Source organism: Cololabis saira, chromosome 19 (genome assembly GCF_033807715.1).
Source record: "Cololabis saira isolate AMF1-May2022 chromosome 19, fColSai1.1, whole genome shotgun sequence".
Lineage (NCBI taxonomy): Eukaryota > Metazoa > Chordata > Actinopteri > Beloniformes > Belonidae > Cololabis > Cololabis saira.
In genome coordinates, this window is record NC_084605.1 from 31,468,359 (window position 1) to 31,483,607 (window position 15,249).

At 40.2% G+C, this 15,249-nt stretch overlaps 1 protein-coding gene across 2 annotated transcripts in view; it reads left to right on the forward strand.

Moving 5' to 3' along the window:
* The first annotated feature begins 9,151 nt into the window (after nt 1–9,151).
* The window catches only part of LOC133419877 (A disintegrin and metalloproteinase with thrombospondin motifs 14), a 67,665-nt gene continuing 61,567 nt past the window's right edge, over nt 9,152–15,249 (forward strand). For both annotated transcript variants that reach the window (XM_061709359.1, XM_061709360.1), the window contains exons 1-2: nt 9,152–9,829; nt 10,155–10,588. In XM_061709359.1, the coding sequence (XP_061565343.1) occupies nt 9,751–9,829; nt 10,155–10,588 (513 nt within the window). In that variant the 5' untranslated portion in view covers nt 9,152–9,750. The remainder of the gene's footprint in view (nt 9,830–10,154; nt 10,589–15,249) is intronic.

Sequence of the window (15,249 nt, forward strand, 5' to 3'; positions counted from 1 at the left end):
TATATAAAATGTCCATTTTATATATATGTATATATGTATGTATGTTTATATATATATATATATATATATATATATATAAAAATATACATATATATATATATATATAAACATACATACGCATTTTATATATATATATATATATATAAAAAATTTACATTTTATATATATACATATATATGTATACATTATGTTTATATAGATATATATATACGTATACATTGTTTTTTAATATATATATATATATATATATATATATATATATATATATATACACATACACAATATGTTTTTTTTCTCAACGTATACCAAAAACCTGGATACTGAGTTGTTGGGTGGCAGCACCGCTAGCCTCAAGCAGGGATGAGCTGCAACTAAAGGTTTGGCCAGTAGCGCTCCCCAGGGGCTGTAAACACACTTTGATGTTTAAAATTTGTACAGTTTCTCTTTTTATCAGCAAGCTCTCACAGCCTTCGCACACATCTTGTCAGCAGGAGTCAAATTATACATCTGAGTGTTTAAATTTATGTTTGGAAACAGCCTGGTTTGCAAATATTTGGGATAACTTGGGATGAAGAAGCACTTGGTATCAATTTGATGAGTGTAACGATAATTCTCCGGTAACTCATGTTGGTGTAACATCGGTGGAAAGAAATAATTGCATTAATAGCCAGTCAATTCAATTCAATTTTATTTGTATAGTGTCTAATACAACAAAAGTTGTCTTTAGACGCTTTCCAGAGACCCAGAACATGAACCCCCGAGCAATTATGACATAAACAATGGCAGGTAAAAACTCCCCTAGTGGGAGAAAAGCCTTAAGCCAAACAATGGCAAGAAAAACTCCCCTCGTGGCTTTCATTGGTTTCCTCTGAAATTATGAGGGTTATTGTTAAGTGTGTCAAAATCTGTGGAGTTACTTTTACTAAATAGTACTCTCTTGAGTCCAAATACTTTTATCACTCACTAGTTTTATTACTCCTTCATTTGCTAATGCTCATGTAGTTGCAAAGACACTTTGGACCCAAAATGAGCTTTGACCATGAATCTTACCTAAAAACTAGAAGAAGAAAAAAGCAGGAAAAGGGTTGAGACTCCTTCATGTAGAAGCCTCTTGTGCAGCAAAAACAAAAGAAAAAGAAGATCGATACAAGGCGATGAAAAAAAATATTGGGATGACTGAAAATGAGATTCACGTTCAAGGGATCTCGTCCATATTTCTGTTACTTGACAATAGAACTGCATACATGTATAAGTTGTAAAAAAAATATGCTAATGTCATAGATATGCTGTTAATTTAATGTCTGTGTGTGTTTTTCTTAACAAGCTCTTTTCTTAGAGGTGCTTTCATTCTATGTGCCATTCACTTTCTTACTTAGAGGCTATAATAAATAACTGATTTAACTGTCTGCTTTTGTATCTTTTTTTTTTTCCCCCCAAGAAGAATAATAAATCAGAACCATCTGCGTGAGTGATTTGGTGTGTTGGAGGACAGTAGATATTTTGCACACAAATCTTCGCTGTGCACTGTTTTATTGAAGTTTCCCCTTCTGCAAAGGAGCCAAATGATTGTCTCTTCTCCCCTTGGCTTCCTTTCTTTTACCGCCTTATCTCGGCGTGCATCTTTCGCTCCTCAGATACGCACGGCTAAGAGATCCCTCTCGTATAACCGCCCAGCCTCTTTGTCTTGCGTCGGTGCCGGCCTCGGAGAGCGGAGCAGGTTATACTCATCCAGCAGCATGAATTTACACAACACAGTTGATTCATTGTTGAGCTGAAATCTTAACATATTCCATACACAGTAATAAAGAGCTTAGGGGGGCAGATCAAACAACTAATCTGAGTTGCCTTTTGATGTGGACAGGTAAGGTCTTAATTAAAAAGAAAAAAAAAAAGGAATACGGTCACTTTCTCAAGAACAGAGGGCTGTGCAAGGATTAAAGGCCACCGGCCGGCACATCAGTGAAGCTCACTTGGCTCCTGGCCTGCTGTGAAAGACTGATATTTTAGATCACTTCCCTTCTTGTAAGCGCATAGCAGGCTTATCTTCAGGAGGACGGAAGTTGTTAGGCCTTTTATCACACCACAGCCTATCCTGGATTATTGTAAATGGAAACCAGGAGGCCAAGATTGAACTGCTTGCTTTATAGTTTGCCACACTTCGTTTCCCTCCTGCCTTATCTGACTTTATGAGCTAATAAATCCTCATTTGATGATGGTGTCTGAGAAATATATATGTGTCTGTGTGTTACTGTAACACTTTTGCAATGACTGCTCCCGCGTTTCTCTTTACCGGCGGAGGCGAACTGGTTGGAGCAGCACGCGGATGTGGAGAAGGAGCTATTCAGTTGCAGCATGTGGCCAACTTGACTCCGGGTCAAGATAAGCCCAGGACATGAGGACCATGCTTGGATGATATAGCGGCCCCTCGCCTTTGAAATCTCTTCCAAACTCATTGAGATACTCCCCAAAGTGAAACTCAAGCTAGTGGTTCTGAAGGATCCAGAGATTATGGCAGACAAAGAGCGGCATTGAGAGGCGAGCGGCGAGAGGGGATGTAATGAACTTCATGTGGAAAGCTTCCCGCTGCAGATGAGAGAGCTGCTCCGAACAGGAGGCACAGATCTGGTGTGAGGGGTGCGTGAGGGCATCGCCATCCTCTTTGATTGTTCTTGTGTGGATAAAGACGGCATGACAAAAACACCCCGTGGACTGAAGTGCGCCGTCAGCCTTCTAAAGCATTTGATTAGTAATAACAAGAGGATGAAGGGATGTGCTCCAATTTGCACATGTATGCCTTCATTTACGACAGGCAATAATACAAAGATCTGGATAGGTTCGGCATTACACACCCCACTGAGCAGGGTAATGAAAAGTCTCGGCTGGCAGGACAAAAAATACTGAAATTGTCAAGCAGCTTTTTAATACTCATTTCTGCTCCCATTCGATCCCTTGAAATACTGGCTACGGCTAAGGGTTTGGAAGCACTGACTGAAATGGTGCTCGATCTTTCTTTTTTTCTTTCTCTTGTTGTGTGAATTGGACTAGACTTTTTTAAAGGAAAAATATAATCCTATAAAAGCTGCTAACAGGAATTCTCAAATTAGAAACCTTAAATTGCATCTGATTGTTCATAACTCCAGTTTAGGGCTTCTTCTCTTAAAGGGAACCATGGCTATTAAGACATGTAGGTCTTAAAAAATGTTGGTATCAATTATGTTGGTATCAATTATAACAATTTGATATAAAAAACCTTGTTGATGTCTTCGTTTTCATAAAATTTGAAAATATAATTTAACTTGTAGGTCGCCATTGTTGTTTACACCGCAATGCATTCTGGGTAGTGACGTCAGACGGTGGCACCTGCTAGCCCCCGTCCACTGTTTTGACACCCAGAAACAGATGAAAACACACCTAAACAGGTGACGGCGCAAAAGAAACACAGATGAAAATGCAGCTAAAAACATTAAGGTGACGGCGCACCTACAAAAAACTTAAAAAAAAAAAAAAAAAAAAAGTACAGCACCATAAAGCATGAACTATAAAAATACCATAAAACTCAGATAGACTAACCGACCACACGTTTCAACTAGCAGATAGCCGATGCTACAATAAAAACCCCAGCCAGATCTGGCGTCATTAAATTAAATAAAGATGTTCTTGCCTATTTGACGCGAAGTCTGCGCCTCCCGTTTCGTCAAAGTCCCGGGCCAGTCCCCTCAGCCTCTGGTCTGTCATCACCCAGCACCGAAGCCGGTTTTAGGGGGGCGGCAGGGGTGGGCTATGCCCACCCAAAACGTGCGTCCTGCCCACCGGCGTCTCCATCCCGGCGAGAGTGGAGGGTAGAGGGCGGAGAGCGGGTGGCAGTGCGCTGCAGGCTCTAGAGCCACGGCTACGCCGTCTACGCCGTAGCCTACGCCGTCGACGCCGTAGCCTAATGCACTGGTGAGATGCGCACGACTTTGATCATTTTTGCAGATCTCCCGTGCATCACAGCACACGAGAACTCCAGTTTGCCTGAACCGAGACGTCTTATGGGCTCCCTCGTCAGCCTCCACGGCCGGGAGAGTGCTGCTCATCTATGTTTTAGATACCTGTCCCAGTTAAACTAACGCGGCTTATCTTCCCAGAGCCACCGCTCTACGTCATCGCTCCCAGAATGCATTGCGCAGGTAGAACATGGCGCCTCCCGCAGGTCAAAATATGTGATAAACATTGTAGATTTTTAAAGCAATTAGATTATTTTATGTGTTTCTATCAACATATTTTAGTATAAGAGAACAATTGTGGCTACAGGGACTACAAGTCTTAATAACTAGGGTTCATTTTAATGAATTTGATGCCTTTTCTGAAAGTTTTTGAAATAATTCCATAATTGAGTATATATCAGGGCTGGATGTTTAAAGCCTCAAGTATCATCCTTCATTTCCAGCCAACGTGGTCCTCTCTGGCTCCAAAAAGGCCATTATTGGAAACTTCCACTTGCTGACCTCCAGGCTTCAGAGCAGTATTTAACGAGCCAGTGGGTGATGTCAGTGTGGCGGCGTCAACCTCCGCGCTGTCTCACTCGCCTCACTCCGGAGTCAAACTCAGGTCTTACAGACGAATTGAACTGAATCACATGACACATACTGAGACCGTACGTATCCATGGTTTCATGAATGAAAATGTCATAGCTATATATCGTCAATAAATCTCCCGGGGTTTGCTTTGTTTGTTCCAGGTGTGGCTGTAAAAGGAACTAATCTATGTTGAGTCAGTGTGTAATTTACCCTAAGCTTCACACCCACAGCTGGAAAAAACAGGCAGGATGAGCAGAATGGAAAATAAGCAATGCATTACAGAGATTAGGTATCAACCACATATGTATGTTTTTAAAAAAGAAAAAAAAAGTTTATGTGGACTTCTTTCACTTGCACCCAGAATGCCCCTTTCTGATAGGACATTTATGGTGCCACATTCAAAATAAAAAGTCACAGAGCATGGAAGATGTTGGACGATGTATGAATCTTTATATTAAGTCTTTAAAACGCTCTTTTCCGAACTTCCATTTTCAGTGTCCCCCCTGCTTTAAACTCAATTCTCATTTTCAGGTACCGCTGGCAGAGTTTTCTGTGAAAAACCTGTTCCCTGTGTGCACGGTGACATTCCCAGATTTCAGTAATGAGAGGTTTTGGTTTTTTTTCTAGGCAGAAACATGTATGACTTTGCATGCAAAGATATCATGTCTAGGAATGCAAACCATGTAGATCAACAACCGTTTAAACCAAAAGGCTCAAAGTGTGCAAACAAGATGAGAAGGTCCATGCTGCTCTCACATCTCAGCGGACATTACCTTGCCCTCAGACGGGAAAGAACAGCTTTTATTTGTTTGTACAGCATGCAGGTTACCCAGCAAATACAGTACCGGGTAAAACCCCATCACTTACAACACGATGAAATTATTTGTCCAAAAAGAGCAGCGACACTATCTATTGTTATTGTGCAGAAAATATTGACAGAGGTGCAATGCCATATAAACAAGTTGTATTTTTTTAATACATTTTCTGTGTAATATTAAAACTGCTGTTTTAAAGTTGCTTGCAATTATATGAAAATAAGAAAGTATATTTGCCGTAGCCAAACACTGGCTGAACGGGGAGTTTCGTTTTTACTGGCAGTCATAGTTTGTTGTACACAGTTGGGCTGTAATTGCGAACCCCATCAAAGCTGAGGAAACCGTTACCATGGCGTTGTTACTGTTTTCCAGTCTCATCTTTTTCCAGTCTTAATTTTGTCACCCTGGCAGCCAGGCAAAAAAAAGAAAATCAATCTTTTAAAACATCTTGTAAGCATTTGAGAGGGTCTGTTTTAAGCCAAACCTTTAGTTGTTTTTTTTTTTTGCCTTTTGATAATTTTATGAAAAACAATAACGGTCGCCCACAGTTACTGAACGCCAACCTGAGAGAGTGACTGAAAACAAGACCAAGCAAGAAATAAAATCCAGCTGGGCCTAAAACTGCAGATAACGATAAATAATGAATCATACAGGAACCCGTTGGTCTTGCATCACCTTCATGTGGAAACTTAGTGCACTTTTTTAAGTCACAAAGAAAGATAAATACTTGACATTGAAATAGATTGGAAAAAAAAATTATATTTTATTGTCTGACAGTCATGACATCAGAAACTGCTTAACCGTGTTGCAACTGTATTTGTAAAGGTTCAGAAAGGCACCAACACGGCAACGAAATAGGAGCATCAACGTAGAAAAGGCTGATTCATTTAGATATTATTCATTTAAGATGCAGAAAAAGACTGCGAAAGGCTCAAAAAAGGCGTAAAGTTTCTTAAGCAAGACAAGAGAAAGTCATTCGCTCATTGTGAAGCCCCAGAGCCTTTATATCCACATGCTGCAGACGCTCCTCTTCCCTCAAGCTGCCATGCAGACTAGCAGCTGCTTTGCATCTTCCTGCATCTTGGAGATGAAAAGTCACATATTTTCTCAGCACGCTGGCATGGCCAGACCACATTACAGCACACACTGAGGCATCCGCAGTTCTTCACGCTGTACTGTAACGTCTATCCCTGGAAACAACGGAGGTTTGCATATGTTCAGCGATAATTGTTTGGATTTTTAAATCCAACTCTGCGGAGCGTTTGAAAGGACACGAAATAAGACACTTCAAGCATTTGTTGTTTTCAAAGACGTCCCATCACTGGCGTCTTTGTCATTTGGATGCCTGCATTTTATTGTTACAAAATTTGAGATATGGGTTCAGTTTGAGACAAGAGTGCCTTTGAGTTTTGCTTGTACGCTCCTGCTGTAAAGGACAGAGTGTTCTGTTGTAGAAAATTGCTCTTGTGTGTGGACTTAACCACAGACTGTGAGTGGAGCTATTCATTTCTGAAGGGAAAAAACAAGGCTTCTAATTGAATACGATGCTATATTGTAGAATGTCTTCCTGGCTTTTGGACACACATTAAAAAAAAAAATTCTCCAAACAGTATGGATGGAAAAACAGCATAAAACTTCTCACAAGGCAGTTAATGGTTTCCATCTCTTAATGCTGTGGTTAGTTTCCACTGCTCCTTTATGCACAGCTCTGGATCCCCCCATCCAGTCCTCTCCCCGCTGCCCTGGGGGGATGACTGTGCAAAACCCACACCTGCTCTACATTGACCATCCTTGGAGCTTTGGGGCTAATTAGCCACACATTGAGAGTGTAATAGGCAGTGCGTTTATATCTGGGGCCCAGACCGACACAGCCCAGACACACTCGAGGAATCGGGGAAGGGAAAAGGACGTCCAGTCTAGACACCTTCTTTCTCAAAAAAGCACCTGAAAGTCAAGCGTCGTTTCAACCCAACCCCCTTCTCTTCCTTTCTGAAGGATTCCAGGGCTGTTGGTTCAGTCTCAGCAAAGTCATGCCTGACTAAGTCTGGACTCCAGCAGGGTTAAGCAGTGGCCAAAAAAAAATCCTGCTTTCAAAGTTTTAACAGACTGTCTTTCCACTGATGAAATGTGCTGTAGAGTTTTCACACATGCAAAGCCTCTAATGAAGGCGCTGGCTTTATTCCCCTTCCAGAAAGGGAACATATGCTCACAGTGACATCTGCAGGATTAGTCCAGATTATGAAATTTGAGATTCAAACCACATGAGGCCATCACATCTCATAATATAAAGTTAACTTTGTTGATACCAGAGCTGTAATCCGCAGACATGGAGGCTGTGTAATCAGACCAAATCAGATATCATTCTGGACAAGACGTAAACATGCTCATTAACTCCGTATTTAAATCTGTAAAGTGATATTTAAACAGTTTTCTTACTGTAAAGTTTTGTTAATAGGACTAAATCTGGAAGACATTTTATAGATAAAAAAGTGAAAAAAGTGATTGTTAACTTTATTATGATTTATTCATCTTTCCTTAAGGATGTATCATGATTAGACCTTTTTTTTTCAAACTTTAGGCTAATTCTAAACCTATTTTTCTGGGCCCCAATGTTTATTTTTCAAGTTTACTGCATATTTTGGTAGTGGACTGTCCTATTTTGAGGTTGCAGTGTGCTTTTGCCCCAAGCAGGCATGTGTTCCATGATTTATAGCCATGTGACCACTAACACGTGTTTGTGGGTTAATGTAAACATGCTGCATATGAGTTAGAACCTTTGCAAGTGGCGTGTGTTGAATAATGAATAATATACCTGATCATCGGTTACTGAAGTGGCCGTTTTTTCTCTTTTAAATTTTGGTGGTACTATAGTGTCTTTCGTACGACGGAGTATTAGGGCCAAACTAAGACAAAAAAAATTGGAAATTACGAGAATAAAGTCATAATATAATGAGAATAAAGTTGTAAAATTACGAGAATAAAGTCGTAATGTTGCGAGAATAAAGTCGTAATAGAATAAAGTCGTAATATTATGAGAATAAAGTCGTAAAATTACAAGAATAAAGTCGTAACATTACGAGAATAAAGTCGTAATGTTGCGAGAATAAAGTCGTAACATTACGAGAATAAAGTCGTAATAGCCTATTATGAGAATAAAGTCGTAAAATTACGAGAATAAAGTCGTAATGTTGCGAGAATAAAGTCGTAAAATTACGAGAATAAAGTCGTAACATTACAAGAATAAAGTCGTAATGTTGCGAGAATAAAGTCGTAATATTACGAGAATAAAGTCGTAATATTACGAGAATATAATTTATGAGAACTCTAACAGGAAGAGCTTCTTCTCCCTGTGTTAAAAATGAGGAATATTGAGCATCTTGTGAAGTTATATTTATATATTTATAATATATTACGACTTTATTCTCGTAATATTATGACTTTATTCTCGTAATTTTACGACTTTATTCTCGTAATATTATGACTTTATTCTCGTAATTTTACGACTTTATTCTCGTAATATTATGACTTTATTCTCATAATTTTACAACTTTATTCTCATTACATTATGACTTTATTCTCGTAATTTCTTTTTTTGTTTTTTTGTTTGGTCCTAATACTCCGTCGTACTTTCGTGAGTTAAAAAAAAAAAAAAAAAAACCCACACAGCTCGGGTTAATGTGCGGCTTTTCTCTGAGAGGGAACTGCGGTGCCACAGTTGGTTGGAGCGGATTGAAGTTGTGCGTTCCGCAGCCATCGGTGCGTAATTGTGCACGACTGGACAGCAGATGTTCCACCAATGGGACACTCTGTCTCTGCACACTTTATCTGAACTCGTCCCACTCTTTCTCTCTTTTTTCCTCCTCCGCGTAGGCGTGCGGTTGCCTTACAAAAAAGTTATTTGAGGAAGAAAAAAGAAGGAAAGGAAGAACAAGGAGAAGAAGAAGAAGAAGAAGAAGGTGGAAAAAAAAGGGGGGGGAGGTAAAAAAAAAGTGGGCAACTACTTTCAAACCGTCCCGGTTCTTACCGGGGAGTTTGTCGTCATCAGTAACCCCAGATATCCCCCCCATTTCGGTCCCTAAATGGATGGATCAGCGTGGGTCCTGCAGTCCAGCGCAGGCCGGGAGCTTGGAAGCAGCTTGTGAATGTCCGTCAGTTTGGCGTCTAGACGGCAGCGCTCACAAATGCCCAGCTGCCTCGCTGGAACTCAACTCTGAGAGGACTTTACTCCTGCAGTTGGGCTTTTTTTTTTCAGGAGGAAGAACTCTTTTTTTTTTTTTTTTTTCCTCCTCCTATTTTTTTTGTGTGCAAAAGTTTACAGCAGAAAAGGAAAGCTTAGCGCTGCAGAGTTCTGCAGCTCTCACGGTACATCCCTCACTATGGACTGTATGCATTTATTGATGTGCTTTTCACTCACTTTAGTATTTTTGGAGCATATTTTCGCTGCAGAGAGACGTGGTGAGTTATCAGTTTCTTTTTTGTTTGTTTTTTTGTGTTTTAAGTGTGTAAAAGGATAAACTCAAAGTTTAAAAATGCCTAAAGTATCATTAAAAGTGAAATTCATTGGTCTGATTATAGCTCCGATGGAGGAAAAGGATGCAGATAATGATTTGTACTGAATGCCAACTGATACATTTGCTTACTTCTTTTTTTTTATTTAAAAAAGAGCACCAATACTACCTGTGTAAAGTATGTCAACTTTTAAAGCAGTCATTTCCTAGATTAGTTTGATTGACACATGCCTGTGAATGTGATTCTCACCTAATACTGTCTGTCCCATCAGAAAAACTCTCTGGAAAGTTAAGTGAATATGGTCTTATCGTGCCATTCAGCACAGACTCCCATGGCCGGTACATTTCTCACGTGGTTTCTGCTGGAAGTGGAAGTAAAAGTGCTGCTGCAGCCGGTGCCGGTGCTGCCGGTGCTGCTGTCTCCACCTTTGGCAGCAGGAGACGGGTGGCCCGCAGTGCCCCCGACATGCCCTCCGTCACCCCTCCGGCAGCTCAGCACTTGTTTTTCAACGTCACCGTGTTCGGGAAGGAACTTCATCTCCGCCTGAGGGCCAACCGGAGGCTGGTGGCCCCTGGGGCATTTGTGGAATGGCAGGAGGACTTTGAAGAGAAGACCAAGGAGCGCATCCAGGGGGACTGTGTTTTCACTGGGGAAGTAACTGACATGCCAGAGGCCTCTGTGGCCATCAGCAATTGTGATGGACTGGTAAGAAACACACTTGGATGGGGGTAGTCTGACACATAAAGATGAAATGTGCTTTTTCTTCTGGCACTAGCACACCTCAGAGGGTCCACCTGACACCTGACACACACATTGTACCATTGTAACACAAACACTGAATCAGTACTTCAGAATCTGAGAATCTAACATTCCCCTTTGTGGTTAGTTGGCTCGGAGTTAGTGGTTTGGCACTTGCGCCTTGCCATTTACCACAGATTCTTGATGAGGAGTCACTCTGTTAAAGAAGATCAAAACATTTATATGTTCAAGCTTTTCCAAAGTAATGTCTTTGCTTCCCGTAGATTTACTCACTAGTTCAAACTTTTTGTCATCTTTTTTACCATGACAACCTACACACTCGCAGATTAAAGCAGTTTTAGTGCCCGAATGCTGTTTTTTCTACTCATTGAAGCCAATAAGTCCAGCCAAATCTCAAAAACTGATGACAGGTTATCAAAATCGAGAGGTGTACCTCAATTCATTCATATTTTTGTAAGCTAGTCAACAATTGACTGAGTATAAACACCATCATCACACCCACGGCTCTGAAAGCGCCAAAGTGAAAACAACTCTTTTGAGAGCTACTTTGACGTCACCTTCTTATACGTTTTGCATTCCTGCACAGTGACTTCTGCATTACCTCGCAAATGCATTTTCATTTCCGCAGAGAGGCAGGACTGTAATATGATACATCCAAGTGTGTTACAGTAGACCTCTGCCGGTTGTGACTGCAGCGAGAGTCTGTGCACCCTCAGCTGTGTCCGCTCATGCACAAGTGTGCTCACTACATTAAAAAAGAAAAGTGCTTCCTCAGCCCCCCCCTCACAACCCCACCGACCGCCAAAACTGCAAGCTCGAGATGACACAGCTGTCACTGTGGTCGTAGCCATGGTTATGCTTTGGTTTTTTGTGATTCTGGCTTTGACTCATCGGGTTGTACCGAAGTCGTGTCACTGACCTCCTGTGGTGTGTTGAGAAAGATTTTTTTTTAGGAGAAGCGCTGCAGGTTTTAATTGCAGAGCAGCTGGGCATATCTGTGTCACCATAGACTGAACCTCAGTCCAAACAATAACTAGATCTAGGCCACAGCTTCAGCAGCCACAGCTGGCCAGGGCAGCTGCAGCTGCAGCAGAGCACGCAACCAGCTGCCATGTGCTCCGTAATCAATAATGATCATTTAATGTATCACATAAAGTCTTATATCATGTCTACGTGCAGCCGATTTACTCAAGTTGGTTTCGTGTTGTAATCCAACTTGACCGAAATGTCGACAGCTCTTGTGAATCAGTAGAAATGGAACGCAGACATCAAGGGAACGATTTTAAAAGTTGCATTTTAAAAGTTGCAGTAGTCATAAAAAAAAAAGCTGCAGTCTTTTGGATTAATCATGAATGACTCAGGGCTTAATTTATCTCTTGAATTTATATGAAATCATTGTAGAGCTTTGTCCCTTTCAAACTGTGTAAAAAGGTTTAGTCATTCTACGAGTAGTCACATGGCTTTAAACAGCTGAACGGACACTGATCATGATCAGCCACCACATTAAGACACATTGAATAATTACTCTTCATTGGATTGCTCACCTCTCCAGGGCATAAACCCATTTTTCACCAACTGACAACTAAACTTTAGCGTACCCTCCGATCCTGAATCTTATCTATACTATAGATAATAGACAGACGGATAAATGAGAAATATCCTGTATGTTTTGTAGGAGTGCAACAAGTACTCAACGTTGTCGACTAAATTTGATAATAAAAATAGTCACCAATGAATTTAATTGTCGACTATTGTCGGAAAAAGAAAAAAAATCAAGAGAGTGAAGCATCATTTTTCCTTCCCATCTCTGCTGAAAGTTGTACATGCGCAATAAGAGTACAGCGCAAGGTAAACAATGAAACACCAAGGCGACTAGCAGCAAAGTTCATTAAAAGTTGTATTGAAGTGTCCATCTATCTTGTCTTTTATTTTTAGTTAGCACATAATTTAAACAACCTCATGCAAAATGTTAAAAGTGAGAGCTGAATAAGTGTCTAATCGACTATCAGAATAGGCGTTAGTTGCAGCCCTAATGTTTTGGGTTGTGATAAACTGGCTGACCTTTTCATTTGGCCAGTTATTTGCCACCGACCTGAGTGCTTTACAAGGTTGGTGAACAAGAACGTAGCAGCAGTATATATGTGGACATATTTGCTCTGCAGCTTTCATCTCATTCTTCATCAGCCCTTCAGAAATAATAGACATCCAAAGTGTGAGGAAATGGCACCGAAGCATGTTTTGCAGAAAGGCAGAGTGCTTTTTGTGAATCAGCCATTACCATTAGGATGAGGGCTGAGTGTGTCCGTACTATTTTTAATGTGTGAAGTTACACGTAGGAGCTAGTCTAGATGTACAGTATATGAAAGCCAAGGTTTCTCAGCTGCACATTGTATAGAGGGAAGATCTCACACATGTACAGTGTCAGATCAGAGAGTATTAGTGATTTTGTTGTAAAGAGAAGCAGAGAGTGGCTGTGTGACATCTGGTAAGTGCTGATTGATTTTCTTTTTGTGCTTTAAAAAAAGAGTAGGAACATTGATGTTATGCAGACCTCCATAAAGGCCCTTGGCCCATCACCATTGTTAATAGAGTTTCTTTACTTTTCTTACACCTGTCTGCCAAACCGAAGGAAAGTGGGAGGATGTTGGAGCAGAAGTCAGTGTAATGAAAGGTGCTCTTGGTTTTCGTCTGTGGCATCGTGACTTCATCCATTACCACCAATCAATACGTCATTCTGCCGTAGCACAACCACTTAGTGTCATCATGGCCTTTGAATGTGAGCTGGGCCGTGATGGAGGCGGACGACAAGAGCTGAGTCGCTGATGGACATTTGCAGTCATTATCTTTTTGAACACATCTCCAAGCCACCATCTGACATTTGAGTTGGCAGGCTGACCAAGCTGAAGAGACACTTAAGATGCTCTGGAGCTGCTCCTTGAACTGCTCTGACAGAAATAACACGCTGCTGATCGGAAGTGAGAACCGTGTAACCCGAGACCTTTAACATGAGACAGGGAGACCGACGCCATCTCACCCATGTTTCCATTCATAAATTTAAAAAATGTTTGGAACATTCAAGTACAAAAAACAAAAAATTTATTTTTAATTTCTTAACAGGGCCCCAAATCAACAAGAAAAAAAATAATGCACCAGCTAGGAATGGGCGATATTTAACCGTTCACGATATACCGTCAAAAACGGTAAGAATTTGGCATCTCGCGGTAAAAACGATGGAAGGAAGGAAGGAAGGAAGGAAGATGAAAGAAAGAAAGAAAGAAATGAGCCAGAAAGAAAGAAAGAAAGAAAGAAAGAAAGAAATAAGCCTGAAAGAAAGAAAGAAAGAAAGAAAGAAAGAAAGAAAGAAAGAAAGAAATGAGCCAGAAAAAAAGAAAGAAATGAGCGAGAAAGAAAGAAAGAAATGAGCCTGAAAGAAAGAAAGAAAGAAAGAAAGAAAGAAATGAGCCAGAAAGAAAGAAAGAAAGAAAGAAATGAGCCAGAAAGAAAGAAAGAAATGAGCCAGAAAGAAAGAAAGAAATGAGCGAGAAAGAAAGAAAGAAATGAGCCTGAAAGAAAGAAAGAAAGAAAGAAAGAAAGAAAGAAAGAAAGAAAGAAAGAAAGAAAGAAATGAGCCAGAAAGAAAGAAAGAAAGAAAGAAAGAAAGAAAGAAAGAAAGAAAGAAAGAAAGAAAGAAAGAAATGAGCCTGAAAGAAAGAAAGAAAGAAAGAAAGAAAGAAAGAAAGAAAGAAAGAAAGAAAGAAAGAAAGAAATGAGCCTGAAAGAAAGAAAGAAAGAAAGAAAGAAAGAAAGAAAGAAAGAAATGAGCCTGAAAGAAAGAAATGAGCCTGAAAGAAAGAAAGAAAGAAAGAAAGAAAGAAAGAAAGAAAGAAAGAAAGAAAGAAAGAAAGAAAGAAAGAAAGAAAGAAAGAAAGAAATGATGATGAGATAGGTTTATAGTTACAAAGGTGGAGTTGAATTAGTATTTTTTTTATCGTTATCGGGATAAATGCCAGAAATGATTGTGATACATTTTTTAGTCCATACCGCCCATCCCTAGCACCAGCTCTTAGGGGTTAATCACTGATTTAGGTTGAGATTTCTTTGTTTCACATTGAATGCCTTTTTTTGCTCACGGGTAACTTTTTTTTTTTTTTATTCAATCCATATTTTTCCATATCGTCACAACAAACCATGCTGCAACTGATAATTGTAGCTCCCAAGTCAATGTATCAACAATGAGCGATGTGTGGACAATGCCATACTGTGTTCTTCAGTTACAACATGACTTCCAGAAAGACGATTGTGTGCCCTCCAACGACGCTCTGGCTCCAAGCTGCACAATAATGTATTCACTTGCATGACAGCGAAGGTTTTTACGACTCTTTGTCCATCCATCTATATTGGACATACTGGAGAAACACGTCCAAAACACCTTTTGCATCTGCAATATTTTTACTATGACTTCTTAACTACAGACATACACCAGTTTTAACACACGTTATGCCACTAGGAAGTGAATTATAAACTGGTTTTGGTGATTTGACGCATGTTTGTAAAACCAGATATTGGACGTGTGCTGCAGCGTTCACACAGCTGTCACGTGCTACTAC